Here is a 26,544-nt window from a genome sequence, read left to right on the forward strand (position 1 = left end):
GTTTAGAGTATTTGTCCTAACACAGATGTTTCCATCAGTACCCTGCCATTAAACCCAGGAACACTGAGAGTAATAGCTAGTGCTTTATACATGAAGTTAGCCCTGTGAGTTCCAGCAGGGTCATATCACTGCAGTGCCTTGTGTATGTCAGCAGGATTGTACATACTACAGCAGGGCCCTGGTGAAGCTTGGCTATGGTCCTGCTGCCATAGCCTTAGTGAGCCAATTTGGCACCTATGGTCAAGTGAAAAGCTGCACCCTCACCCATTCAACAAATCATGACACTTTGAGTTTGGGAACTCTGTCAAATGTTTGTATAATGATACCCAAGGCTGCTACAGCCTTGCACCACCATCCCAGCTTGTCACATCCTCCCTACACAAAATTAAAATGTATACATTTATAATAGATTTTACAAGAAAAAATGTTATTCAAAATACAGTCTTCTGATAGAAAATATCACTTACAATATGCATGTTATATATACATGCAATACTATGGTGCCAACCAGAAAGTCCTGCAAAAAAGCAAAACAGACACTTGGAATCTATATGATATTAGGCCTACTATAACACACCATGGGCATGGGCTTGGCTCTCAGAAAGCCACAAGAAAATAGAATTACAATATAATACACTTTCTAAATCAAAACAGCACTAACTACTAGCACTCAAACAGCAACAACCCTACTGATGAAAAGGTAACAATGCAAACTTTACAAAAGGCCCTAAAATCCTAAACTACCTCCTAGTAAGAAAACAGAACAAGCCAAACTGCTAGAGATATCTACCCAGAAGCTATACACTAGCGGAAAACCTCACCTCAGTCACACATGCAGAACACTGACAGACCCTCGCCAAATACAGAATAAATGGACCATAAAATATAAATGGAAAAGTACAGACAAAAAAATGAACTGGAAATCTCAAGAAGCCAGACTCTGTATGCAGTGAAACAATGAAAAAAACCATTACCATTCCTTATAAAAAAAAAATAAATTGCAAACTATAAATGTCATTAATAGTAGTAAAACCATATGAATAAAGAATATAATTCAAAACAGCTAACAAATAGAATAACAATCAATAATTAAAAACTCATATAAGCATTTTCTGAACATTTCAAAACAGACACATTCTGAACATTTCAAAACAGACACATTAAATAACACCCAGTAATTAAAATCCATAAGGATTTTTAAAAATCCCCTGTTTTCCATACCTGGGAACTTTTGTTTTCCAGTTGCCCTGAGACTATCATAATTTAGCAGGAAGAGAGGAAGGAGGTTTGTTGTACACAAATGTTCTGCTCTCAAGCACACGCATGCTCTGTCTGATTCAAGTGCGCCCACACATGCTCTCATGCACACATGCTCTTCCTCACTCTCTCACACATGCACATGCTCTTTCACACACACATGCTCTCCCTTTCTCACACATTCATGCACACAAATACACACATGCATGTATAAACATACTCTCATTCTCTCACTCATACATATGCACACACATACTCTCATTCTCCCACATTCTCAGACACTCTCTCTCTCTCCCACCCATACACACACTCTATCTTCCCCTCTTATTTATTTATTTATTTATTTATTTATTTATTTATTTATTATTTTAACTTCCCCTCTCTTGAAACAGCAACAGCAGTCTTTTTTATCCCTCTCAGCCAGCAAGAGAGGACTACTTCTTGGGGTTGACCCTGCTCTGGCTAAGAGCTCCTTCCTGCAGAGTGCGTCGTTCCCATCCTCCTTTTCCTCAGGCCCCGCCGGCAATTCCAGCAGGGCTGCGACATTGCTCCTTCTCCCCAGGCCCTGCTGGTGATTCTGGCAGGGACGGAGCATTGCTCCGCCTTCTCAGGCCTCACTGACGATTCCAGCAGTGCCGCAGTGTTGCTCCTCCGAGTCCTCAGGACGACATCACCAGCAGTACTATGGCGCCCTTCAGGTAGCAGCGCCTATGGCCGAGGCCATATTGGTCATAGGCATGCTGCGGCTCTGCCTGCTGCGGCATAATCCTGCAGGCACACACAGGGTCATTCTGTGATACAGTACTGCAGGCACTTACAGGTACGGTTGCCAACCTGGCTCCATATCATAAGGAACAAGCTAGTCCATTTCTGGTTTTACCCCATTTGTAGTTCTGATTTTCTTAGGTAAATCAATGTACACTGTCTTCATTAATGAGAAAAGCAGTATAACAAATTGAATAAACTAAATTAAACCACAAGTCCCTGCATATATTGGGGTACAGACAGGACTGGACTAGCCTGCTCCTTATCACATGGAGCCAGGTGGTAACCCTACTCACTGAGACCTACTGAAGTATTGTCCTACATAAACACACAGGGCCTTGCTGTGATATAATCCTCCAGACACTCACAGGACCCTTCTGACATACAGTCCTTCAGGTGCACACAGGGCCCTGCTGTGATACAGTCTTTCAGGCACTCTGAAGAGCCCTGCATGGGCCCACAGAACTGTACCACAAAAGAGCCCTATGTGTACCAGCAGGACTATATTACTACAGCAGGGCCCTGTGAGTGCCTGCAGGACTGTAAGAGAGTGTTTCTGAAGTAGAAATAAAGACAACTGAAAGCTGCTAGTGAACGGGTGCCCTGTTGTATTGTAATACTCGTCAACCGTCACACAAGGATAAAGTAACAACAGAGACAGGAAGAAGAAAACAGTGAAATATAACAATCAGCTACTGCTGTAACAAACAGCAGTGCTCTGAGGGTGCCAGCTGGGATACCAGCAGCATGAGCTTCTCACAGCTGTACTCTCTGGGCCGGATTTTAAAAAGGTTACACGCTAGGCCCGGCGACGCGCATAAAGCTCCGGGACGCGTGTAAGTCCCGGGGCTTGCAAAAAGGGGAGGGGGTGGGGCGTGGGCAGTCCAGGGCGGGGCGGGGCCAGAGGCTCCAGGCACAGTGGCCATTTGCCGCTGTGCATGGGATCGCGCGCCAGCAGTCGGCCAGCATGTGCAACTTCCTTCAGCCCCAGGGCTGAAGGAAGTTTAGCAACAGAAAAAAGAACTCAAAAAAAGTAGGGGGGAAAGGTGGGGGAGGTAGGGGAAGGGAAGGTGGGGTGGGGGAGTAGGGAACAGGGGAAGGCAGTGCGGCTCGGAGCGGGCTCGGTGCGAGCAAGGTGCACAATTGTGCACCCCCTTGCGCGTGCATGTTATAAAATCGGGCGTACATGTGTGTGCGCCGGGTAGCATGCGCACATGTACGCCCGCGCACAACCTTTTAAAATCTACCCCCTGTGTGCACTGATACCAGTATCAACAACCAGATGCCATATTTCCCTTGCCTAAGACTCTCTGAAGATGTGACGGTGCTGGAAAAGGTTTGTATGTGCTGTAAAGAGGGTCTGTAAATACATGGCTTTCAATATCTGTTTGAAAAGGCTCTCTCAGTCCATATCGTTTCCTACGTGAGTGAGACTGGAATCATAAATAATACAATATATGTAGTGATTGCCCTCGGGTGACTGTGCAAAATTCTTTAAAGTTGGAAAACTCACTGTTGGAGGAGGTCTTGAAGGTCCTCAATCCTGAATAATGTCTGGGTGAGGGAATTCAGGCAACAGTTTAAACTGTAATTCTTAAGCCCTACATAACCTGCAATGGACAATTTATAAAACATGGATATCACAGTTCAACTCGGCTTACCAGATCCTAATTCTTTGGCTTCTCTTTTTAATTTTATTCTTAAACGTTTTCACATAAAATATCACAAGAAGACTATCTTGAAAAAAAAAATTAGAACAAAGAAAACTGCCAAGGTACGTTAAGAATTAATCACCATGTAATGAAGTGCCAAAATCTGCCTCCTAGTAGCCAAGGTGCCCTTTATCTTTATGGCAGCGTGGCCTCAAGAGCTCTGCTTGCCAGCAGTGTGTTTCAGAGGTCTTTCTAGACCCTACCCCTTGATATGGTGTCAGCGTAATGAAGTGTGCTAGTGGGTTGTGCCACTCCCCATTGGGAGGGGTTGTAAATGTGTATAAAAAGCCTTGCATCCATGCACTACAGGAGAACTTGAGAGAGGTTTGAGGTCAACCTTAGAACAGGGCTGAGGTAGCAGGTATGTCTCCTTGCTGAAGATACTTGGTGGATTTGTCTGAACACAAGGATAGTACATGATGGAGAGAAAGTTCCTGGGAATCCAGAGTGAGCTGGAAAAGAAGAGTTCCTGAGGACAGATTAGAGACTGAGAGAGACCTATTTTGCAAAGGATTGTACAGAAACTGCTGGATGTATCGGGAGATTTCAGAGAGATTAATCCTGACTAGGAGAACCCACCAAGTTGCTGACTGACCAAGTAAATCAGCCAGAGGCTCTACTAAGAGTAAGAATGAGAGGCCAAGGAACAGAGGAGAAGACCTGTCACTCAAAAGGTACTGAGAGGGCCCAGTGAGGAAGGGTACATGTCCATAAGAGCTTATCTTTGTGGTAGAGATCCTCTTCAAGAAATGGTTCTTTGTATAAAGCTGGGCATTTAATTCTGTTGACCATCTAACGCCTTATGGAGCAACTCCTTGTGGCATGGGAGCCCACGTTAACATGTGAATTATACCTGAGATGCAACTTTCTTATCAACCTTATTATAGGAACTTCTCTCATCCATCTGGCTTTACAAGAGTTTGGGTTCAGTAATCCTGTGCATCTCTTCATTTCATCTGTCAACCGCAACTCCATGTGCCATCTATCATCAAAGGTATAGAATTTACCCCAAGACCAGCTTTCCATCTTTTGAGCAAGTTTGGACTGTTTCATTTCACCTAGCGCCCCTCGTACCAATGTTCATCTAAACAAATGGTATCTGTAAGTTTGCACACTCCTGATACACCATCTTGCATCCAAGATTCCAACAGTGATGCCTTAAACCTACTATCTGGCTATTGCTTTCAAGAAGAAGATGCTGTGGAGGTGTTCCTCAGTCAGGTCTTGATTTAATAAAAACCTGAACTGGACCATCTCTTAGGATGCTTCAACTACTTCTGTGCCTTCAACTCAATCTGGGTCATATCTTCTTTTGAGTTTCATCATGTGTTTGTCATGTCTTCAGTATGTTGCTTTGCCTCATCGCTTCAGCTCCTTCCAAGCTTTGAAAATCTTGTGTTTGGACGCCCAAGTTCCCCAGCTGGTATAGAAGATATGCCTTCTCGTCTTCAGCCGTTGAGAAGAGGCTGTAGAGGAGGCTTTGAGGAGGGGATGCTGTTACGATCCTGCCCGCGGACCTCATCCCACAGACAGGCTCTTCACCTACCCATTTTGCTCTTCAGCCTAACGCCGCCATCTCTGGGGCCTTGCCTGTGCAGCACGCTGCCCCAACACTGTCCTCCACGGCCAGGAGGCCACTGCTGAAATGCCGCCAGCTCCATTTTCACGGCCTGGCCGCCGCTGGTGCCACTGTTCTTCTTGTTTGCTGAAGGGGAGCTGCTGCTGGAAACCCCTCCCTCCGTGGCAGGAAGCCGTTGCTGGGATTAGTCTTCCGTGCAGTCTGGAGGCCACCCCAGATGCCGCTGGGATTCCTTCAGGTGGCAGAAAGCCTCCGCTCCCTCCACCTATGAGGCCTGTGCGCCGCCGCCAGGACCTCTCTCCACCACGCGGCAGGGACGCCACTGTCCTTGGTCCTGCTTCCACTCCTAGGCCCTTCCTAGGTGTGGGCGCATGCTTCTTCGTGTTATTTAAAGGGACAGCGGCGGAAAAAGCCCACAGCCCCACTGGAATCCAGCCTCAGCTAGTTTCCTGCTTCAGCCCTATAAAAGGGCTCACTTCCAGTTCCTCAGGGCCTTCGTACCAGAATCCACAGTTGTCTGTGCTCCTCTTCGGGTCAAGGTCCTCCGTGGTCTTCATTTATCTAGATGGCTCTTCGTTCCATGTTCTTGGATGTTTCTGATCTCCTCGTCTTGATGTTCCTGGTCTCGTTCCTTGTCCGAGCTCCTTCGTTGCCTTGTCCTTGTTCCAGATGTTCCAGATGTTCCTTGGTCCTAATGTTCAGAAGTCCTGATGTTCCAGAGGTCCCGTTGTTCCGTGTCCAGAGGTTCCGTTGCTCTGTTTCCTGAAGTCCTGATGTTCCTGAAGTCCTGATGTTCCTGAAGTCTTCCAAGTTACGAGTCTTCCAAGCTCCTCGAGTCCTCCAGATGACCACCCTGAGGGTAAATCCATATTGATCTGGTTCCTGTCTCTGGTCATTGGATCCTCGTTTTGGTTGGATCCCCTTCTGGCGCTTGTCCCGCTCCTACGTGGTCCACGACCAGCCTTCTCAGGTTGTGTAGGGCGTGAAGTGGGACAGGGTGGTCCGTGACCAGCCCATGAGGGGCTGTGTAGAGCACCCTGAGGGACAGTGCCCGTCTTTATCTTCCAAGTTCCAAGTCCTCGTCTGAGTCTTCCAAGTTCCTGTCTTGGCTTGTTCCTGCCCTCAGCCTCTGTCTGGCCTCACGCACTCATCATTCCTAAGCGGCAGGTCCAGAAGGGCTACCGAGTGGCCAGAGGGCTACTCCTGAGACCAGCATTGCGTTGCTGGGTCTCATTGGTGCGTGTAGGTCCAGTGGAGGGCTGACCCTGCCTTGTTCCTGTTCCAAAGTTCCTTGTCTTAGTTCCAGTCCTGCCTTGTTCCTGTTCTGCTCATACTTGCATGCCCTCACCTCCCATGGTGTGCCTTGGGACTCCTCCCTAAGTCATGCTGTGGTTCAGGTGCTCACACTCTCCTATGAGCTAGCAACGGCGCCTCCATGCTCTTAACACCAGCCGTAGGCCGTGCTCACAACAAGACCCTTTTTCAGAAATTTTTTCAATTAGCATCATTTGCTTTAGAAACATCAGAGAAAATGTGGATCTTATTACCCATGAACAGAGAGTCCCTATTTCAAAATAATTATTTTAGAGTCCAGTTTCTGTTATACTCAAGGATAAGACACCTTCAATGTAGCCAAGCTCTTCCCAATAACAGTTAATTGGATTTATTCCACATCCTGTGTCAGATTCAAATCAAATCTAGCAGGCTAATTTTCCAGGGCTATCTCCTACCCCAAACCCCTTAGTTGAGAGGTAGGTGGATAATATATAGAGACGGAAACTTTAAAACAAACACCCGTGCACCCACATATGCGCATATGCGCATATGAGTGCACGTGCGCAGGAATTTTAAATCATCCCTGCAAATGCATATGTGTGCTCCTAATTTTAAGTGGTTACACCAGCAAATGTTATTTGTGTATCTTCCTTAGGAATTTTGGCTTTAACGCGCACAGCTTGGCTGATTTTAAAACATGCAGGCATGAAGGAAATAGCCAGTTTGACTAATTAGTCCATCAGTTTGCCCAGTCTATCTCTTGGTCATCGAGATCCTCCTGGTTCTTCAGCTTGCATTACCCCTAGTTTAAAAACCACAATACTGAGTCAATTGTAGCTCCCCAAAGGGGAGCACATCAAATGTATATCTAACAGAGTTGTAAACCAGCAGTAATAAAAATGTATCTACTGAATAAGATGCCAGGTATCAGGAAGCCAGTTGGTGTGTCCTGCGTTGCACAGACCACCTGGTCAGTTCGATTATTCACCTTGATTGCCGCAACAATTTTTTAAAAACATTTTTTAAATGCATATAAAAAACATGAGCACCACAACAGTCAAAGATTCCATTAAATAAGTCCAACAAGGCTAGTGTTTTGCAGCCACTGCTTCTTCAGTTGTATTCCAGAGAAGAAACGTCAACAGTCTGTACAGGTTTTTGATGGATTTGGCCCCTGAGGAAGCAGGAGTAATCCAGAAGGTTAAAAACTTATAGGAAGCACGGATGCTGTTTAAAATTGCCATCTTTGAAGTCTAGTCAACATATATTCTGTGCATTAAAAAAGGCGGCCATTGTGGTTTAATAGTGAAGTGAAAGAAGCAATTAAAGCCAAAAGAGTATATTCAAAAAAATGGAAAATAGACACAAATGAGGAAAGTAGGGAAGAGCATAAGCAGTGGCAATTAAGATGTAAAAAAGTAATTACCGGTAAGCAGGCTAAGAGAGAATTTGAAAGGAAGCTTTCTATAGAGGTAAAATAAAAAATAACTTTTTCAAGTAAAAAGGCCTGGGTGGGAGTCAGCTGGGATGCTAGATGATCAGGGGGCAAAAGGGGTAGTCAGGGAGGGCAAGAAAATAAGCAAAAATATTAAATGAATTCTTTGTCTTCTGTCTTTACTAAGGATGATATTGGGTCCATACCCACACCAGAAACATTTTTCCGTGGTGATGACTCAGAGACTAGATGGAATCACTGTGAAACTGGAGGACATAACTCAGACATAACTCCATTAATGGCTATTAATCAATTATACTTAGGGAATAGCCATTGCTATTAATTGCATCAGTAGCATGGGATCCTCTTAGTGATTGGGTAATTGCCAGGTTCTTGTGGCCTGGTTTGGCCTCTGATGGAAACAGGATGCTGGGCTTGATGGACCCTTGGTCTGACCCAGCATGGCAATTTCTTAAGTTCTTATGTTCTTATGACAGACTAAAATCACCGGGACCGGATGGCATTCACCCCAGAGTTCTGAAGGAACTAAAAAATGAAATTGCAGTCCTGTTTCTGATGATTTGCAACGTATCATTTAAACCAGCCATGGTACCAGAAGACTGGAGGGTGGCCAATGTGACACCGATTTTTAAAAATGGTCCCAGGGGTGATCCAGAAAACTATAGACCTGGTAAGCCTGACTTTGGTGCCAAGCAAAATGATTGAAACTATTCTTAAAAACAAAATTACTGACTACATAAATAGACAAAGTTTAATGGAGGAGAGTCAACATTTTTTTGCAAAGGGAAATCTTGCCTTACCAATTTACTAGATTTTTTTGAGGGTATAAATAAATATATAGACAAAGGTGAGCTGGATTTGGATTTTCAGAAGGCATTTGACAAAGTCCCTCATGAGAGACTCCTCAGGAAATTGGAAGGTCATGGGATTAAAGGTTGTTGTGATGGAGGAAATCCGGATGTGGATCCTTAGGCCGACCGACCCGAGGGAACAGTCGGTAGGCAGAACTCCCACTGGGCAATTGGAGCTTCACCTGGAAACCCGTGACTCCTCCAGAGGAGCTGTGGGAGCCCGGGTCGCTAGGACTTAGGAGTCTTCGCCCTGGAAGTCCGAGGTCCCCCCAGGAGGAGCCCGTAGGGACCCGGACCGCTGGGACTTAGGCGAGGACGAGGAAACCCAGGAGTGGAATACGAACCGGAGTCTTGGCAGGCGGCGAGCAAGCAGGAGTCGGGGACACGAACCGGAGTCGAGGCAGGCTGAAGACAAAACAGGAGTCGAAGTCACGGACCGGAGTCGAGGCAGGCTGAAGACAAAACAGGAGTCGAAGTCACGGACCGGAGTCAAGGCAGGCTGAAGACAAAACAGGAGTCGAAGTCACGGACCGGAGTCAAGGCAGGCTGAAGACAAAACAGGAGTCGAAGTCACGGACCGGAGTCAAGGCAGGCTGAAGACAAACAGGAGTCGAAGTCACGGACCGGAGTCAAGGCAGGCTGAAGACAAACAGGAGTAACAGGAATGATGGCAACTAGCTCTTCGGGAGAAGGAACCTCGTTGCAAGGCAAGGAAGGCTAGGAACTGCAGGGCTTAAATAGCCCTGCAGCGTCTGACGTCAGGAAAGGGAGGAGCCGTGCTTTCCCGCGCTGGGCCCTTTAAAAACAGGGCTCTGCCGCACGCGCGTGCCTAGGGGGCGGGGCTAGCCGCGGGAGGACGCCGGCGGTGGAGAGGGAGCCGGCGCATGGCGCCTGAAGGCCTTGCAGGCCCGCGCGGGGTCGGAGCGGAAGGAGGGAGCTGCGGCCGGGGTCCCGAGTCCGCGGATCGCGGCAGGGCTCCGGGACCCGAAGAGGAGGTAAGGTCTCGGGCGCCACCGTGGCGCCTGAGACCGCAACAGTACCCCCCCCTCTTACGCCCCCTCCGCCGAGGGCCGGGTTTCCCGGGATTGTCCAGATGGAATTGAGTTAGCAATGATTTGTCCAAGATGTTCCGAGCTGGTTCCCATGAGTCTTCTTCGGGGCTGCACCCCTCCCATGCCAGCAGGTATTCCCAGCGACGGGCATGGAAGCGAACGTCCAAGACCTCCCGAACCTGATACGTATTCTCCTGAGATGCAGGTGACGATAGTGCGTCTGTGGAAGGATGGTGGAATCGGGAAAGTACCACCGGTTTCAACAAGGAGACGTGGAACACGTTATGGATGCGGAGTGAAGATGGTAGGCGAAGTCTGTAGGATACTGTTCCTATACGCTCCGCAACTTGAAAAGGCCCGCAGTATCTGGGAGCCAACTTACGAGAACGGTTAGGTAGTTGGAGGTTCCGGGTGCTTAACCACACCTTGGTACCCGGCAAGAAAACCGGCGCTGGACGTCGATGACGGTTAGCAAACTGCTGGGACTTTCTCGCTGCAGTGGTCAGTTTGAGTTGAATCCCCTTCCAGAGATGATGCACTTGGCGTGCTGCGGTTAAGGCAGCTGGTGATGGAATGGGAATAGGAAGCGGTATCGGAGGCCTTGGGTGGCGTCCAAACACAATCTGGAAAGGTGTTTGTCCCGTGGCAGCATGGGTATGATTGTTGTAGGCGAACTCTGCCCAAGGCAGAAGAGAAACCCAGTCAGTTCCCTTTTCGGAGATGAAACTACGGAGGAAGGTTTAAGAGTGCGGTTCGTGCGCTCCGTCTGGCCATTAGACTGGGGGTGAAACGCCGTGGACAAATTTAATTGTACCCCAAATTTCTTACAAAGGGCACGCCAAAAACGGGCCGTAAACTGTGGCCCTCTGTCTGATACGATACTCTGTGGTAGTCCATGAGCCCGGAAGATGTGTAGGGTAAACAAGAGCGCGAGTTCAGGCGCAGAGGGCAGCTTAGGCAAGGGTACCAGGTGAATCATCTTAGAAAAGCGGTCTACGGTTACCCAAATCACCGTATTACCTTCCGAGGGTGGCAGATCCACTACAAAGTCCGTGGCTATGTGGGACCATGGCTCCGCGGGAACAGGCAGCGGCTGCAGGAGCCCCCAGGGCCGACCACTAGGCGGTTTTTGCCGGGCACATACTGGGCACAAATCCACATATACTCGCACATCTTGACGAATTCGAGGCCACCAGTAATAGCGGTTAAGCAGATCGAGCGTCCTCTCCCTGCCGGCGTGACCCCCCGAAAGGGAGTCGTGGGCCCAGGCTAACACCCTTCTGCGGTCTTTGCGAGAAACCACAACTCGTCCTAGAGTGGAAACTGTGCTACTGGCTACCTGGATTCTAGCGGGATCAATGATGTGTTGTGGGAGGTCTTCCTTTCCCTCCTGAATTTCATAACGAGAGAGCGCATCAGCCCGTACATTCTTCGAGGCGGGACGATACTTCAGTATGAAATCAAAATGGTTAAAGAAAAGGGACCAACGTGCTTGTCGGGGGTTAAGTCGTTGAGCCTGGTTGAGGAACTCCAGGTTTTTATGATCTGTATAAATCGTGACCGGATGAAGGGAGCCCTCCAACCACTGTCTCCACTCCTCCAGCGCAAGTTTGACAGCCAGCAACTCCTTATCCCCAATGCCGTAATTACACTCGGCTGACGAGAATTTTTTGGAAAAATAGGAGCAGGGTAAGAGATGCCCGGAGGTAGAGACCTGCGAGAGGACCGCCCCTACAGCAATGTTAGAGGCATCGACCTCAACAAAGAATGGGCGTGTGGGATCCGGGTGACGTAAACAAGTATCCCGGAGAAACGCCTCCTTTAATTGTTCGAAAGCCTCACAAGCCCCCTTAGGCCAAAGACGGGTGTTTGCCCCTTTCCGAGTTAGCGCGGTTAAAGGTGCCACCAATCGAGAGTACTGGGGAATAAAGTGTCTATAGAAGTTAGCAAACCCCAAAAAACGTTGCAACGCTTTAAGCCCCTCAGGACGGGGCCACTTCCTGATGGCGGACACCTTACTGGGGTCCATCCGGAAACCGGTAGAGGACACAATATACCCTAGGAAGGGTAACGACTCTTGCTCAAAGAGACATTTTTCAAACTTTGCATACAAATGATGGTCTCGTAAGATCTGGAGTACTTGTCTCACATGTTGCCGATGGGAGGTAAGATCCGGGGAATGTATGAGAACATCGTCCAAATAGACGATCACGCAGGAGTGCAATAATTCTCGCAGAATCTCGTTCATTAAGTGCTGGAATACGGCGGGAGCATTGCACAGTCCAAACGGCATCACTAGGTATTCATAATGGCCGTCCCGGGTGTTGAACGCCGTCTTCCATTCATCCCCGGGACGGATTCGGACCAGATTGTATGCGCCACGGAGGTCTAATTTAGTAAACACTTGGGCTCCTTGGAGCCTATCCAACAATTCCGGAATGAGGGGAAGCGGGTACCGGTTCTTCTTGGTGATAGCGTTGAGCCCACGGTAATCTATGCAAGGCCGCAAGGCTCCGTCCTTCTTTGCAACAAAAAAGAAACCTGCTCCGGCGGGAGAGTTTGAAGGGCGGATGAAGCCCTTAGCCAGATTCTCGGTGATGTATTCTGACATAGCCCGGGTCTCAGGCTGAGACAACGGGTATACCCGTCCCCGAGGGGGAGTAGTACCCGGGAGCAACTCTATCGCACAGTCAAAAGGTCGGTGTTGCGGTAACAATTCTGCTTTTTCTTTGGAAAAGACATCCAGAAAATCTGCATACGGAGCCGGTAATACCGGAGAGGTGAGAGCCAGCGGAATCCGTTGGAATCTTTTTGCTTGGAGGCAGGATTGGAAACACTCAGAACTCCACTGGGTAATCTGAAAGTCCTTCCAGCGAATTACAGGAGAGTGTTTTTGGAGCCAGGGTAAACCAAGGACCACCGGATGTACAGCTCTCTCCAAAACTAACAACGAAATCTTCTCTGTGTGCAATAAGCCCGCCTGCAAAATCAACAGAAAGGTCTCTGAGGAAATGCATCCAGACAAAGGAGTACCCTGAATAGAGGTTACCCGTAAGGCAGGAGTCCTAGATCGTGTAGGAAGATTCAGCTGTTGCACCAGGTCCTTAGTAATGAAGTTGCCTCCTGCCCCGGAGTCGACTAGGGCTTGCGTGAGGAAGGAACCACCAGGATATTCCAAGGTTACTGGTATGGTACACTGAGGAGCAGCGCTAAGGCAGCCTAGGGGACACTCCTCCCTTACACCTAGGCGCGGGAGTTTTCCGCCCGTTCCTTACACTGTGCAAGGTAGTGGCCCTTACCGCCACAGTACAGGCACAGCCTCAAGTCGCGGCGTCGCTGCCTTTCTTCGGGTGACAATGACGAGCGGCCCACTTGCATGGGCTCGTCAGAGGAAGTTGCTGGTGAAGGTGCAGTTCCCCGTGAGCCCGAGTTCGAGATCCTGGGAGTCACGGATGTCAAGCGTCGAAAAGGGCGCCCCTCTTTCGCCCTCTGCTGCAAACGCCGATCAATTCGGCCCGCCAAGTCAATAAGGGAACTCAGGGTCTCCGGCAGATCCCGAGCCGCTAGCTCGTCCTTAATACGACCGGCTAAGCCTTCCAGGAACACGCCCCGAAGAGCCTCATCCTGCCAGCCTACCTCGTGGGCGAGCGTGCGGAATTCCAACGCGTAGTCCGCCAAAGTCCGCGTTCCTTGCCGGAGCTGAAGTAACTCTGAGGTAGCGGAAGCCTGTCGTGCTGGCTCATCAAAAGCCGCTTTGAACTCTTCCACAAAACGGTTCAAGTCCCCCAGCTCTGGATCATTATTCTCCCACATGGGGGAAGCCCAGTTCAGGGCCCGTCCGTCCAAAAGGGAAAAAATGTACGCCACCTTGGTGCCATCTGTAGGAAACTGGTTAGGCAGTAGTGCAAAGCGCACATAACATTGGTTTAAGAACCCTCAACACGCCTTGGCATCCCCGGCATAGCGTGAGGGCGCTGGAAGCTGCGTAGGGGACTGGAGGGTTACCAGTGGTGCTGGAGCGGGTGCTGGTACCGGAATAGGTGCGGGCGGCTCGGCATCCATGCGAGCGGCCAGCCGCTCTACTGTTGCAGCCAGGGAGTCCAGGACCTGCTGTTGCTGAACCAACCGCTGGGCCAAACCCGGAATGGCCTGTAGCCCGGCGAGGTCTGCCGGATCCATGGCCTTGCAAACTGTTGTGATGGAGGAAATCCGGATGTGGATCCTTAGGCCGACCGACCCGAGGGAACAGTCGGTAGGCAGAACTCCCACTGGGCAATTGGAGCTTCACCTGGAAACCCGTGACTCCTCCAGAGGAGCTGTGGGAGCCCGGGTCGCTAGGACTTAGGAGTCTTCGCCCTGGAAGTCCGAGGTCCCCCCAGGAGGAGCCCGTAGGGACCCGGACCGCTGGGACTTAGGCGAGGACGAGGAAACCCAGGAGTGGAATACGAACCGGAGTCTTGGCAGGCGGCGAGCAAGCAGGAGTCGGGGACACGAACCGGAGTCGAGGCAGGCTGAAGAGAAAACAGGAGTCGAAGTCACGGACCGGAGTCAAGGCAGGCTGAAGACAAAACAGGAGTCGAAGTCACGGACCGGAGCAAGGCAGGCTGAAGACAAAACAGGAGTCGAAGTCACGGACCGGAGTCAAGGCAGGCTGAAGACAAAACAGGAGTCGAAGTCACAGACCGGAGTCAAGGCAGGCTGAAGACAAACAGGAGTCGAAGTCACGGACCGGAGTCAAGGCAGGCTGAAGACAAACAGGAGTAACAGGAACGACGGCAACTAGCTCTTCGGGAGAAGGAACCTCGTTGCAAGGCAAGGAAGGCTAGGAACTGCAGGGCTTAAATAGCCCTGCAGCGTCTGACGTCAGGAAAGGGAGGAGCCGTGCTTTCCCGCGCTGGGCCCTTTAAAAACAGGGCTCTGCCGCGCGCGCGTGCCTAGGGGGCGGGGCTAGCCGCGGGAGGACGCCGGCGGTGGAGAGGGAGCCGGCGCATGGCGCCTGAAGGCCTTGCAGGCCCGTGCGGGGTCGGAGCGGAAGGAGGGAGCTGCGGCCGGGGTCCCGAGTCCGCGGATCGCGGCAGGGCTCCGGGACCCGAAGAGGAGGTAAGGTCTCGGGCGCCACCGTGGCGCCTGAGACCGCAACAAAAGGTAGTGTCCTATTGTGGATTGGTAACTGGATAAAAAGAAACAGAGGACTAAATGTTCATTTTTCCGAATGAAATGCCCCAGGTGTCTGCACTGGGACCTGTGCTATTTAGCATATTTAGAAATGATCCAGAGAAAGGAACGGAGAGTGAGGTGACCAAATCTGCAGATGACAGAAAATTGTTTTGAGTCGTTAAAAACAACAGCAAGCAGATTGTGAAGAACTGCGGAAGCACCTTGTGAGACTAGGAGATTGGGCTTCTAAATAGCAGATGCAATTTAATGTGGACAAGTGCAAAGTAATGCATGGAAGGAAAAAGAATTCCAACTACAGGTATATGATGCTGAGTTTCATGCCAGGACTCACCACTCTCGGATTCCTTGTGGCTCAGTGTGCAGCGATGGTCAAAAAGGCAAAGAGAATGCTAGGAATTATTTGGAAAGGAATAGAGAACAAAACTGAGAATATCATAATGCCCTCTACAGAACCCTGGTGCGACTGCACTTTGAGTACTGTGTGCAGTTCTGGTCGCCCCATCTCAAAAAAGATACTACAGATATGGATATGGTACAGAAAAGGATGACAAAAAATGATGAAGGGGTGGAAAAGCTCTGAGAGGGGTTATAATTGAAATTCATAAAATCATGAGTGGGTGGAATGGATAAATAGGAAATGGTTATTTACTCTTTCAAACAACACTAGGACTAGGGGATATTCCATGAAAGTAGCAACTGGAAAATTTAAAATAAATAGTAAGAAGTACTTTTCACTCAGTGCACAATCAACTTATGGATTCTGTTGCCAGAGGACATGGTCAAGGCAAGTAACATAGTGGGGTTCAAAGAGCATTGGAAAGGTTCCTGAAGGAATAGTCCATAACTAGTTATTAGCCAGGGAGACATGGGAAGGTTAGCACTTATACCTGGGAGTGAAATATAAGAAACAGATCAATTATTGGGGCTGACGTGTACTTGTGACCCAGACTGGCCACTGTCAGAGACAGAATATTAGGCTCCATGGACTTTAGTCTGACCCAGCCTGGCGCTTCTTATGTTCTTAGTTTTCTAGACAAGTTTCACTGTTATTCAGCAGAATAAGTCTATACTGGTTTCGCCAGCAATTAAAATTGATATGTAATGTTTTGGCCAATTACAGGGAGGCCCGCGACCAGCCGCATTTACCCTCAGCATTGCCGGGCCCTGCAGACGCCGCCTGACACCATCAGCTGGTTGCAGCATGGACACTACCATGTTGTCCTCCCTTGGCTCTCCCTAGGCGCGTGTGTGCAGCATGCGCCGTCTCTTATTGGCGTTGCGGTGGAAAAGACCCTGGAGGCGCCTCTTGATGATATCTGCGTGGCTGGATATTTAAACCCCAGCCGTGGTCCAAGCCCTTGCCTCAGCAATAGGTCTCCTGAAGCCTTGCACTATGTGTTTCTACCCGGATCATGTTGTGCTTCAGCCTGCCCTGCATCGTCCCAGTCCCTTTTCTGCTTTATCTCCTGATATTGACCTCTGCTTTGGACCCAGACCACTCTCTTGCCTGCCGCCTGCTGTTGGCCTTTGCTACAGACCTCGACTACACACTGACTGCTGCCTGCCTCTCCCCCTCTGCCTGAACCTGATAATTCTCTGATTGCTGCTAGCCCGACTCTGGACTCTCCTATTCTGACTGCCCTTTGGGACATTTGCCTGAAGTCCTGCCAGCCCCTGGAACCCAAGGGCTCAACCTGCGGGGAATGGGGCTGGTATAGGTGAAGGTGCAGCTTCAGTCCCAGCCTAGGGCATGTCCGCCAGCTGTCAGCATGGGCCTAGTGAGTTCGCCTGTTAGGCTGTGTCAACCATGCCACAGCACAAGGGCTCACAACCGCGACATGATGGGATGAACTTATCAGTTACTTCGCAAGTGCAGAGTCTTGGAGCTATCACTGATGCCAAGCTTTCCTGCATTCCGCATATAAAAAATATTGTCTGCTTCGGCTTTTAAAAACTAAGTTTCTTGAGTGGCCTTAAACCACTTCTCCACCCAAGATCTTTTCTCTTGGTGATTCAGGCCCTATTATTAACAATGCTGGACTACAATAAATCCATCTTGATGGATTTACCAGCAATCCCACTTCCACCTCTGCAGCTCTTACAGAACTCTGCAGCGTGCCTGGTCAGTGGATGCAAGCAAAGAGAGCCAGTACTGTACGATCTACACTGGCTTCCAATTCAGTGGAGAGTCCAGTATAAAACAGCGATGTTGTTCCAGAAGTTATTATCAAACGATTTACTCCCATGGATTAACACTATGCTGCATGTACACAATCCGACAAGAGCTTTGCGCTCCTCCCAAAGAGCTCTACTAGATGTTCCATCAATTCGCCAAACAAGACCTCTGGATACTTCAGAACGTGCTTCCTCAATTGCTGCACCAGTTTTGTGGAAATCACTCCCTCAAGAGCTCAGGCTAACAGGCTGCACTAAGATGTTGAAGAGTCTCCTAAAGACATTTTTACTCAAGCAAGCCTTTACCTAAGATGTATTAATTATGAAAGCACTGTGAGTCAGTTGTATTTTTTGGTTTTGTTGAGTTAGGTGTTGTTTTAGCTGACATAGTAAATTAATTTAGGTTTTAGTTGGTTTAGGAGAAATGTATGCATGTGGTAATGTATTTGGTAAAACTATGTATGCCTTTGTTGTTTCATGGGAACTTTATGTATGTGATATTGTAAACTGCCGAGGACCTCTGGTGTTGGCGGTATGTAAATATAAATAAATAAATACTTAGCCGGTGCCTGAGGTTCTGGAAAGGTTGTCCTCACAAGGATGGGACAGGGCCATGGCACAGATCTGGTACCTCTGCAGTCCTAGCCAAGACTAAGAACTTCTAGTAAGTTCTAGGCTAGTCCCCACTAGTGCTGGTACTGTACAACCAATGATAGTCCAAGGCACTGGCATCCTGATGAATAGCAATACAGAATGTCGCAGCATTATACATTCTCATGGAGACTGGTGGAGTATGCCTTCCAAGCCTCATTTGGTCTGTTTAGTCCTAGCGGCATTTGGCCTGTTTAGTCCAAGCCTGTTTAGTCCAAGCCTCATTTGGCCTGTTTAGTCCTAGCGGCAAGAAACTGTAGGGTCCAGCAGGCGTTAGGCTGCCACCTGCCTGTCAGTTCAAGGATTGCAAGTGAAAAGAAGTGCTGGAGAAACAAAAAGGCCTCAGCCACAAATAAGAAATCTGAATAGGCTCAAAGATCCCGATTTCATCATAAAGCCTTTAAATATTTTGAATGTATCTTTCCCTTGAAAAGGGCTGTCTTTGCAGAGCCAAAGCCTGAGCTAGATTGTAGTTGTAACAGTGCCATTTTACTTGTAGGGTGGGCAACTTTGAAACTTCCCGGTACCACGGATACAAAATGTTTCCCTTTGAAAATCCCCCCAGTGCTGCCAACAGAAGTACTAAAGTAGCTGCATACTTTGCCCCTGCATGGGAACAAGGGGCAAAGTAAGCACAGAATGAAATTTCTAAACGTACATTCTCTCTCCTGCCCTGACCTCTTCTTTTTTATTTTTTTATCTCTGGGGGAAAAGTAATATGCTGTTCACAATTTGCATGCAATTACCCTCTGCCAGGGTGGGGGCGGGGGGAGAAAGAGGGCATTAATCAACAGGCTTTTTTTTATGCAAGTATACATGTTTTATAAGCCAACCACATGCACGCACAACTACTGATGCGTGAATATCTTGCATTGGGTATTCCAGGGTGGAGCCAAGAGTTACACACACAAGTAGCTACGCGCCTAGGCGCGCGCCCAGGTATATTTAAGCGCAAAGTTACTTCTGCTATAGATGAGGTATAAGTCTCAATAAAACTATTTTCTGGCATCTATGAAGTGTTTGAGGGGTAGGGATAACTGGGGAGGTGTGCAGACTAAAGAACCAGGAGGGGGTGGAGAACCTAGCTCCAGACTGGGAAACTGGTGGCAAGCTGGTGAAACTGGTCTGTCTGTTATAAAATTCCCTCATTTGTGCATCCCAAAGCCGAATTACGCTGCAGTGCGCGCATAAGCTTAAAATTAGGCAAACACATATATGGGCCAGGGTTATTTTATAACATGTGCGTGTATTTGCACGCAGGATATAAAATTGTAAAATATCTGGCTGCACACCCCTATACACATGTGTATGCGCACCTGCTTTAAAGTTATTGTCTAAATATGTATGTGATGTGTCAGTGTTCTATTCTGAAGATTTTTTTTAACAGACTAATGCAAACTTTTATTATGAGCAGGATATACGAGGCAGACACTGTGTGCAGGACTGGAGAATTTGGGAGGGTCAAGCCACCCAATCCAAGACGAAACCCAGTCAGCCATTATAAATTTATCAGTAAATGCTGGCAAGACAAGACAAGAAGGTCCCCCTGATGCAGGAAAATTATTTCCCAAAATACTGACTATGTTTCTAAGATGTCATATATGACTTATATGATATATGACCTTCAAAGATGTAGTTTTCCTTCAATATATTTTATAGCATTGAAAAATTTCTAAAAAAAAAAAAATCCAGTATCACTTCGAAAGGCACCAATGATTATATAAAAGGGCTTGGGCACTGTTGTGTATTTGCTGCATGAAATTATAAGCAAATTGTGACCATTGGGTTAATGGAGCCTCAATATTAGAATTTAACATTTTAGGTACATTTATATATCACAGAGATGTAATGCAATTTTGAGAGGAGGCTATTTTTGTGTTGTATAATCCTTATGATGAAATAGCGACCTGTTAGCCATGGCACTGAGAATTTATACTGCACCTGCTTCATTTGGATAGTCCGGCGGTGGAATCAGTGGCATCCAGGATTTGTCCACTTCTGTAAAAAAAACCAAACAACAAAAAAAAACAAAAGACCATAAATGAGACTCCCCCAGCTCTGAAGTGTTAAAAGCCTCAAGAATGAAATATTTCACTAATGTTAGTGTGTCTGCTTTTGGGGGAATATAGCCAGCTATGGTCCAAAGGTTGTGACATTAGTTCACAAATAAATCAACTTTTTCATCCTTGGGGCAATAACTCGTGTGCTATTGACTGTCGGTCATCAGTTCTCTATTTTAATCTGCTTGAGTTAAAGTAAACAATATTATTAAACCTCACATTGTGAATGTAACAATTTAAACTTGCTGTGTACCTGCTTCAGTACGCTCAGGGTGGGCATTGACTGGATGTACTTCATAGTCTGGCTTTGGTAAAGGCGGTCGCGAAGAATTGTCCATTCCTATAAAAATATACAAATCATCATCAAGGAGGATGCCTGTATTAAAGCTGATCCGCAAAGAGTGGATTTCAGTAGATCTCTACATATATCTTTTTTTCTTTAAAATGTTATAAAACACCTGAGGGCTGAATCCTATTAGATGAGTCTGTGGTTAGTTTCAGTTTGCACTGCTTAACTAGAGGTAGTGCTGCAGTCTGGTCTCCATAAAATCATATTTAAACAGATTTTTTAAATTTTGTTTTTGAAGCTCTGAAGTTTCCTCTTTCTCCTTTTGGCTTCCAGCTCAACCAGAACTTGGCTTCTGCTGGTCTTGCAGAAACGTAGAACATGATGACAGATAAAGATCATGAGGTCCACCCTCAACCGCTGACCGGCTAGGAAAGACAGGTAAAACTTATGGGGCTAACTTTGCCGGCAGATGCAGCGGTGCCAGTCTTTGCTGAATATCCCTGACTAACTTTAAGTTGGACGAATAAGTTCATCTGGCTAACTTTAGGACAGCTCTTCAGCAGTCCTCGTTATCCAGCTATGTTAGCCACATAATGCTGAAAATCAGCGTTTATCTGGCTATGGATAGCCGGTTCCACCATGCGCCCAACTGATCGGGATAAAGTTATCCAGCGAATCTGGGGCCAGTCAGTGTGACAGGATTAAGTTCAGATTTAGCCTGACAAATGGCACTGGATATCTGCCTCCATATGGCCCATCCACATCCCCCCCCCCCTCTCTCTCTCCCTCAGAGGTCCTCTGTGCTTGCCCCATGTTTCTTTACATCCTGATACTCTCTTTCTCTCCACCCCTCCACTAGGAAGCTGTTCTGTGCATTCACCACCCTTTCTGCAATGAGATATGTCCTCTAGTCAAGCAAATCAGAAGGTACAAATGACAATAACATGTAACAAAACAAAAAAAGTGTATTAAAGCAGTGTATGATATCCTAACAAGTAATATAAAACCCAGTCAAATTTCAAAATATTTAAATTCTATTAAAAAAAGAAAAGAGTGAAAAACCGGCATGCACACAATGCCTGAATAGCATATTTTGCCAGCTACTTTTTAAAACTATGAGTCTTGGTTAATTATGAGATTTCTTGTTCTTTAGTAAGACAGTTATGCTTTTGAGAGATCTAAGTGGTTTTTCAGGGTCAGTACAGTGGTTTTTATGGATTGGGTGAGTAAATGCTTTTAGGGGTGATTATTCAGCCACTGAGCGACTAGGTTAGTTAGTAGGATACAGCGGATAACACGGTTATTCAGCAGCGCAGCAGAGCCGCTGAATATACCTGGCTATGTTAAAGTTAGTCACTCATCACAGAAAGCAGAAAAACAGCAGCTTTGGAGAAAAGAAAATGGACAGGGGATAAAGGGAGCAATGCAGTTAGTAGCATGTGTGTGGTTTGTGGAAGAAACATGAACCCTGTACATCGCACAGGGTTCATTTTAAGCTGAACATCTCAAATCACCCGGGAATGCCCCTGGAACATGCTTTCCAAGGCTCCAAGTATTTGCCAGCTCTGTAATGTTAAAAGCCTCAGAAGATAGGGAGCCATGCAACTACTAAAGATATTTAGCAGTGGTGAGAAGCCTTGGGGACTCAAAAGGTCTAAAGAAGGAATCCCTCAACAGTTTTCCTTTTTTTTTTTTGATGAGAGCCAAATATATTAAACCTGCAATTGAAAGTGTAATCACAAAATGTTAATGATTATATACAAAAGGTTGTAGAAATGGAGAACATCTACAGGAGGCAAGGAAGGATGAATGAAGGCTGGGGGATAATGTGAGAGAAGGAGATGATACCGTCAAATAGTGGGTGTGCAGGGATGTGAAAGCCTTTCATTCAGAATACCTGCAGTTAGGATTTTTGGTGTCTTTCTTGACTGTGGCCTATCTCTGCTCTCCTGTGACTGGGAGCATTTTGTTGAATCTTTACTGCCCGTCTGGAAACCTGAAGCATCTTTCCCCATCCCTTTGGTGCTTTGTGATGGGGAATGTTTCTTTGAAGCATTAGACCCCCTTTGTCTGGTGTCATGCGTCTGGGACGATTTTCTTGGCGAATCAGCTCTCATCTGCCTCATGCCGTTTTTCTGACAATTACTTCTCGAACTATCACGTCTCGTCTCTTTGTTGCTGTGTGATTGGGAATGCTCTCCTGGACCGTCATGCCCAGCTCTTTCAGCGTCGTGTGTCTGGGAGCGGCAGCTCAAGTTATTCTGTCTTCTCTCTCTGCCGCTTCGTGCCTGGGAATACCCTCGAGGGCCGTCAGGATGGGTCGTATTTTGCTGCTCTGCCTCCCGATCGGTTGCAACATCTTTATTCCTGGCTTGGTCCTTTGCTAGTGGAGGCAAGTTCCCAAAGTTAGTGTTGAGGTTTTTCATCCAAAGAAACATTAGCCGAAAGTTCATTTACGCACACCACAAAAGGATGACCAATCCACAACAATAAACTTTAGGAGTTTTAGAATATTTTGATGACTGACCACAGCCACCTGTTGGGACTCATGCAATAATGAAAGCTGTTTGAATTTGATAGATATTAATGGCCAAAACTGTCATAAAATATACAAAAAAATTAAAATGTATTTGCTAATCTCATTTTGAGTAGGGAATGGAAGAAAAGTGGAAACCGAGGAAAGAGATTGGTATATTTTAGCAGCAGTGTCCATGAATCTGGAGTTCTCTGCTCTGCATGTATTTTTCCACATCCTGGCCTGGCTCAGATTAAGAATTTCTGGGCACCTGGAACAGAAAAATCATGGCCATCCCTTCCAATTCATCTTGCTTACTCTCGCTATATGTACATATATTTTTCCATATCTTAGTTGGGTTAGGGGTACTGGATGCCTAAATTATTTATATAGGTAAATATTTCAAACACTGGGACTCTCGACCCATATCCACATAACCCTAACCCTTCGGATTCAGCCCTGGCCGTTCCGAATCCCATCCCCTCCCTAGTACCTCTAGGATAGTGGGGAGCTCTTCTCCCACTCATGGGATCTAGAGGAGGTGTTGAACTGCATTGGTTGATTTCTGCTTCCTCCCTCTTGCTCTCCTCTTTTCTTCATGCTCTCCTTCTCCTCCGCTTGTGCCCAATGCACTCGCTTCCTCTCCCCCCTCCCCGCCGTGGCTCTCTTCCTCTTTTTCCTGTTGATTTCCCTATGTTTTTCTGTGCTCTTTTCTCCCCTTTTGTTCTCCTCATCCTTTTTTCCCCTTTTTGCTTTCCTTATCTTCTTCTCCATAATTCCTTAACTTCTCCATAATTGTTCTCCATAATTGTTATCCCAGAGGATAAAAGCTGCTTTCTACTTTAATGGCCCTGTTACTGTACTACATGGTTTTAATTACCATAAATAAAGAGGTTTCTTTTGATAGCATGCATAGAAAAATGAATGAATTAATTAATTGTTCAGAATTCTCACCAAAATGACAGCAAAGGAGCCTAAAGCAGATACCCACTTATCACTCATGATTTTGTATTTCTACTAATCTTCCTAAGAACAGTTTAAATAATTTGATCCCCACCTGTTAAGGATACCTTTCCTGGATGCTGCCCTTTGCTTTCATAAGGAACAAAGTCTCTGCTCTTTATAGTTGATTGTGCCGATGCCGGGTCTCCTGAGAAAAGGAAGCAGACGTGATGGCGCAGGGATTCTATAGCCTTCGATAGTGTCACAGATCATGAAGTCTATCTGTCCCCTACACTGTTACAAATCATGCAGCAGGGATTTCATGGCCCCTTATGATGTCACAGACCACGGAGCAGGAATTCCATTGTCCCCTGGACTGGGACAATGAACGGAGATTTCTTTGCTCCTTCAGGACTGGTGCTACCTGTTTCGCTACTCTGTACAAATGATTGCTGTTCTACCCCCTTCAGGGGTAGTGACGGCAGCACCAAGCGATGGAGTAATGGTGCCTGCGAGCCAGCACATGCGTACCTACTCTGCATGGCCCTGCCTACTGCGTGGGTTTCCTTATTGAACAGGAAGGCCCTGCATGAGGAGGGGGCAGGGCCGCTGAAGGACCTGTGAGTATGCTGGCTCACAGGGCCCATGCTCCGTGACTTATGCCACCACCAAGAGAGGGCCTTTGGGTAGAAGGGGGCTGCTCACCAGCTACTGCTCTGACCAAGATACTCACTTCCTCAGACCAGGAGTCACCAGAAGCAGAGGAGCTTGAGCCTAGAACATTCAGTATTGCAAACCAACATCTCAAATATCATGAGACAAACTCTTAAAAAATGTAACATTTTGTTACGGTTCTGGCTGCGAGCACTGCGACCAGACCCTTACCTCCGTGTTTCTGGACCTGTTCCTGCTTCTGCTGGTCTAGTTCGCGTCCTGTTCGGCGGCGTCCCCATGGGGGCCGCGCCGCCGGGAAGCCTCCCATGGATGCCCTGTCTCTGGGCGCGCGCACGCGCCACTTGGGCGCTTTTCTAGGCCATTTCCCGCCAGTGGTGACTCTGCCCAAATCCTGACGTCAGACGCCACGACCTTGATAAGCCGGCCGCGGACATTTACTCTTTGCCTTGCAACGGGGTTACCATCCGGTTCCCAGTTGCGCTGTGCCCCGGAGTGGGTTGCTTTGGAACTCGCTCCGTTCCTGCCTGCTTGCTACAGTACCTGCCTGTTTCCTGCCTGCTTGTTACAGTACTTGCCTGGTTCCTGTCTGCTTGCTGCAGTACTTGCTTGGATCCTGCCTGCTTGCTACAGTTCCTGCCTGGTTCCAGTACCCGAGTCTTTGCTACAGTTCCTGCCTGGTTCCAGTTCCTGTCCAGCTCACCTGCCTGCCAGTTTCAGTCTCAAGCTTCACTACTCGCCTAAGTCCTAGCGTCTGGGCCCCTACGGGCTCCTCCCAGGGGGGGCTTCAGCTTCCAGGGGTGAAACCTCACCTAAGTCCCAGCGGCTGGGCTCCTACGGGCTCCTCCCAGGGGAGCACCAGCTTCCAGGGTGAAGAGCACCATCCACGTCCTGCCTGACATCTGCCTCCCAACCTGCGGTTTGCTAGAGACAGTGAACACCTTCTCCCAGTCTCTGACAGGTCGGCCCAAGGGTCTACTAAAACTGAGACTCCATAACACATTTGGTAGATAAATCATGTGTTGCTATTTTTTCCAACATTACCAATACTGATATTGCATCTTATAAAGAAGTACTATAGCATACAATGCCTTCTGCAAAGTCTGCAGCACCCACGGACAAAAATGCCCTTGAGCCAGGGGAGGTGGGGTGAGAGGTGAGCTCCAAATCTAGCCACCAACTCCTCACTGCCCCACCTTGAAGTGCTCCAGAAATTATACGCCAGCCATCTCTCATTCTGATACTGTGCAAAGCGAAGCCCAAACCCTTCAAAGCATTTGTTTTCCATAGTGGGCTATTTTCAAATGATGACACAGTGATGGGCTGGTCCATTGCCCCCTCAGCCTTTCCCTGTTCAATACTCCTCCTCACCTGCCTCCACTGACCCTTGTCCCCTTTTCACTCACCCCTCCTCTGGTCCATTGTCCCCTCTGCCTGCCTTCTCCCTGGTCTATTTCCCCCTTCTGCTCACCTCTCTTCCAGTCCATTGGTTCATCCTCCCCCTTAGCCCATTCCTTAACAGCTGATACAAAGACTCAGTCAGCTTCTCTTCTGCTACATCATAGCTCCGTCATCTCTGTTGCTCCCTCACCTCTTCTCCCCTCCTCTTATTACCCATTTTCTAAATCTTCCCTCTCTGATTCTCTCTTCCCCCTTTCCTTTTCTATACTGCACACCTTCCCTTCTCTCTTCTATCCCCTACCCTAAATGCCTCCTCTCTGTTGATCTTCCTTCCCTCTTCCCTTCTATTCTCCTGCTGCACTGCCTGCTCTTTTCAGACCTCCTCTCTCCTTGTCCCTTCCTCTAGCTGTGCTCTCTCCTTTTTTCTCTCCTCCTCTTTCTTCCTTTCTACTGCTCCCCATCCTTTCTTCTTCTCTTCTCTCTTCCCCTTTCCCTAAATTTGTCTTTTCTAATGATCTCTCTCCTTTCTTCCCCATCTTCCTCTTGTTGCTCTCCATCCCCTTTTCTTTCTGCTCTCTTCCTTACCTCCTCTGGCAAGCAGCTTCCCCCTTCCCCCTTCCCCCTTCTGTGCATCAGCAACAGTAATTTGTGCTCGTGGCTGCTTTCTTCTGCCTTCCCCATCTGATTGGTTACACTCTGCTTAGAAGAACCAAT

At 47.8% G+C, this 26,544-nt stretch overlaps 1 protein-coding gene across 1 annotated transcript in view; it reads right to left on the reverse strand.

The window, feature by feature from the left end:
- USP40 (ubiquitin specific peptidase 40) overlaps window positions 1–26,544 on the reverse strand; it is an 85,884-nt gene that overhangs the window by 41,639 nt on the left and 17,701 nt on the right. The window contains exons 4-8 of the mRNA XM_029616904.1: window positions 23,873–23,965; window positions 22,198–22,683; window positions 20,265–20,351; window positions 19,893–19,949; window positions 3,536–3,632 (exon numbers count right to left, since the gene is read on the reverse strand). Of these exons, the coding sequence (XP_029472764.1) occupies window positions 3,536–3,632; window positions 19,893–19,949; window positions 20,265–20,351; window positions 22,198–22,683; window positions 23,873–23,965 (820 nt within the window). The remainder of the gene's footprint in view (window positions 1–3,535; window positions 3,633–19,892; window positions 19,950–20,264; window positions 20,352–22,197; window positions 22,684–23,872; window positions 23,966–26,544) is intronic.

The sequence above is a fragment of the Rhinatrema bivittatum genome, chromosome 9 (genome assembly GCF_901001135.1).
Source record: "Rhinatrema bivittatum chromosome 9, aRhiBiv1.1, whole genome shotgun sequence".
Lineage (NCBI taxonomy): Eukaryota > Metazoa > Chordata > Amphibia > Gymnophiona > Rhinatrematidae > Rhinatrema > Rhinatrema bivittatum.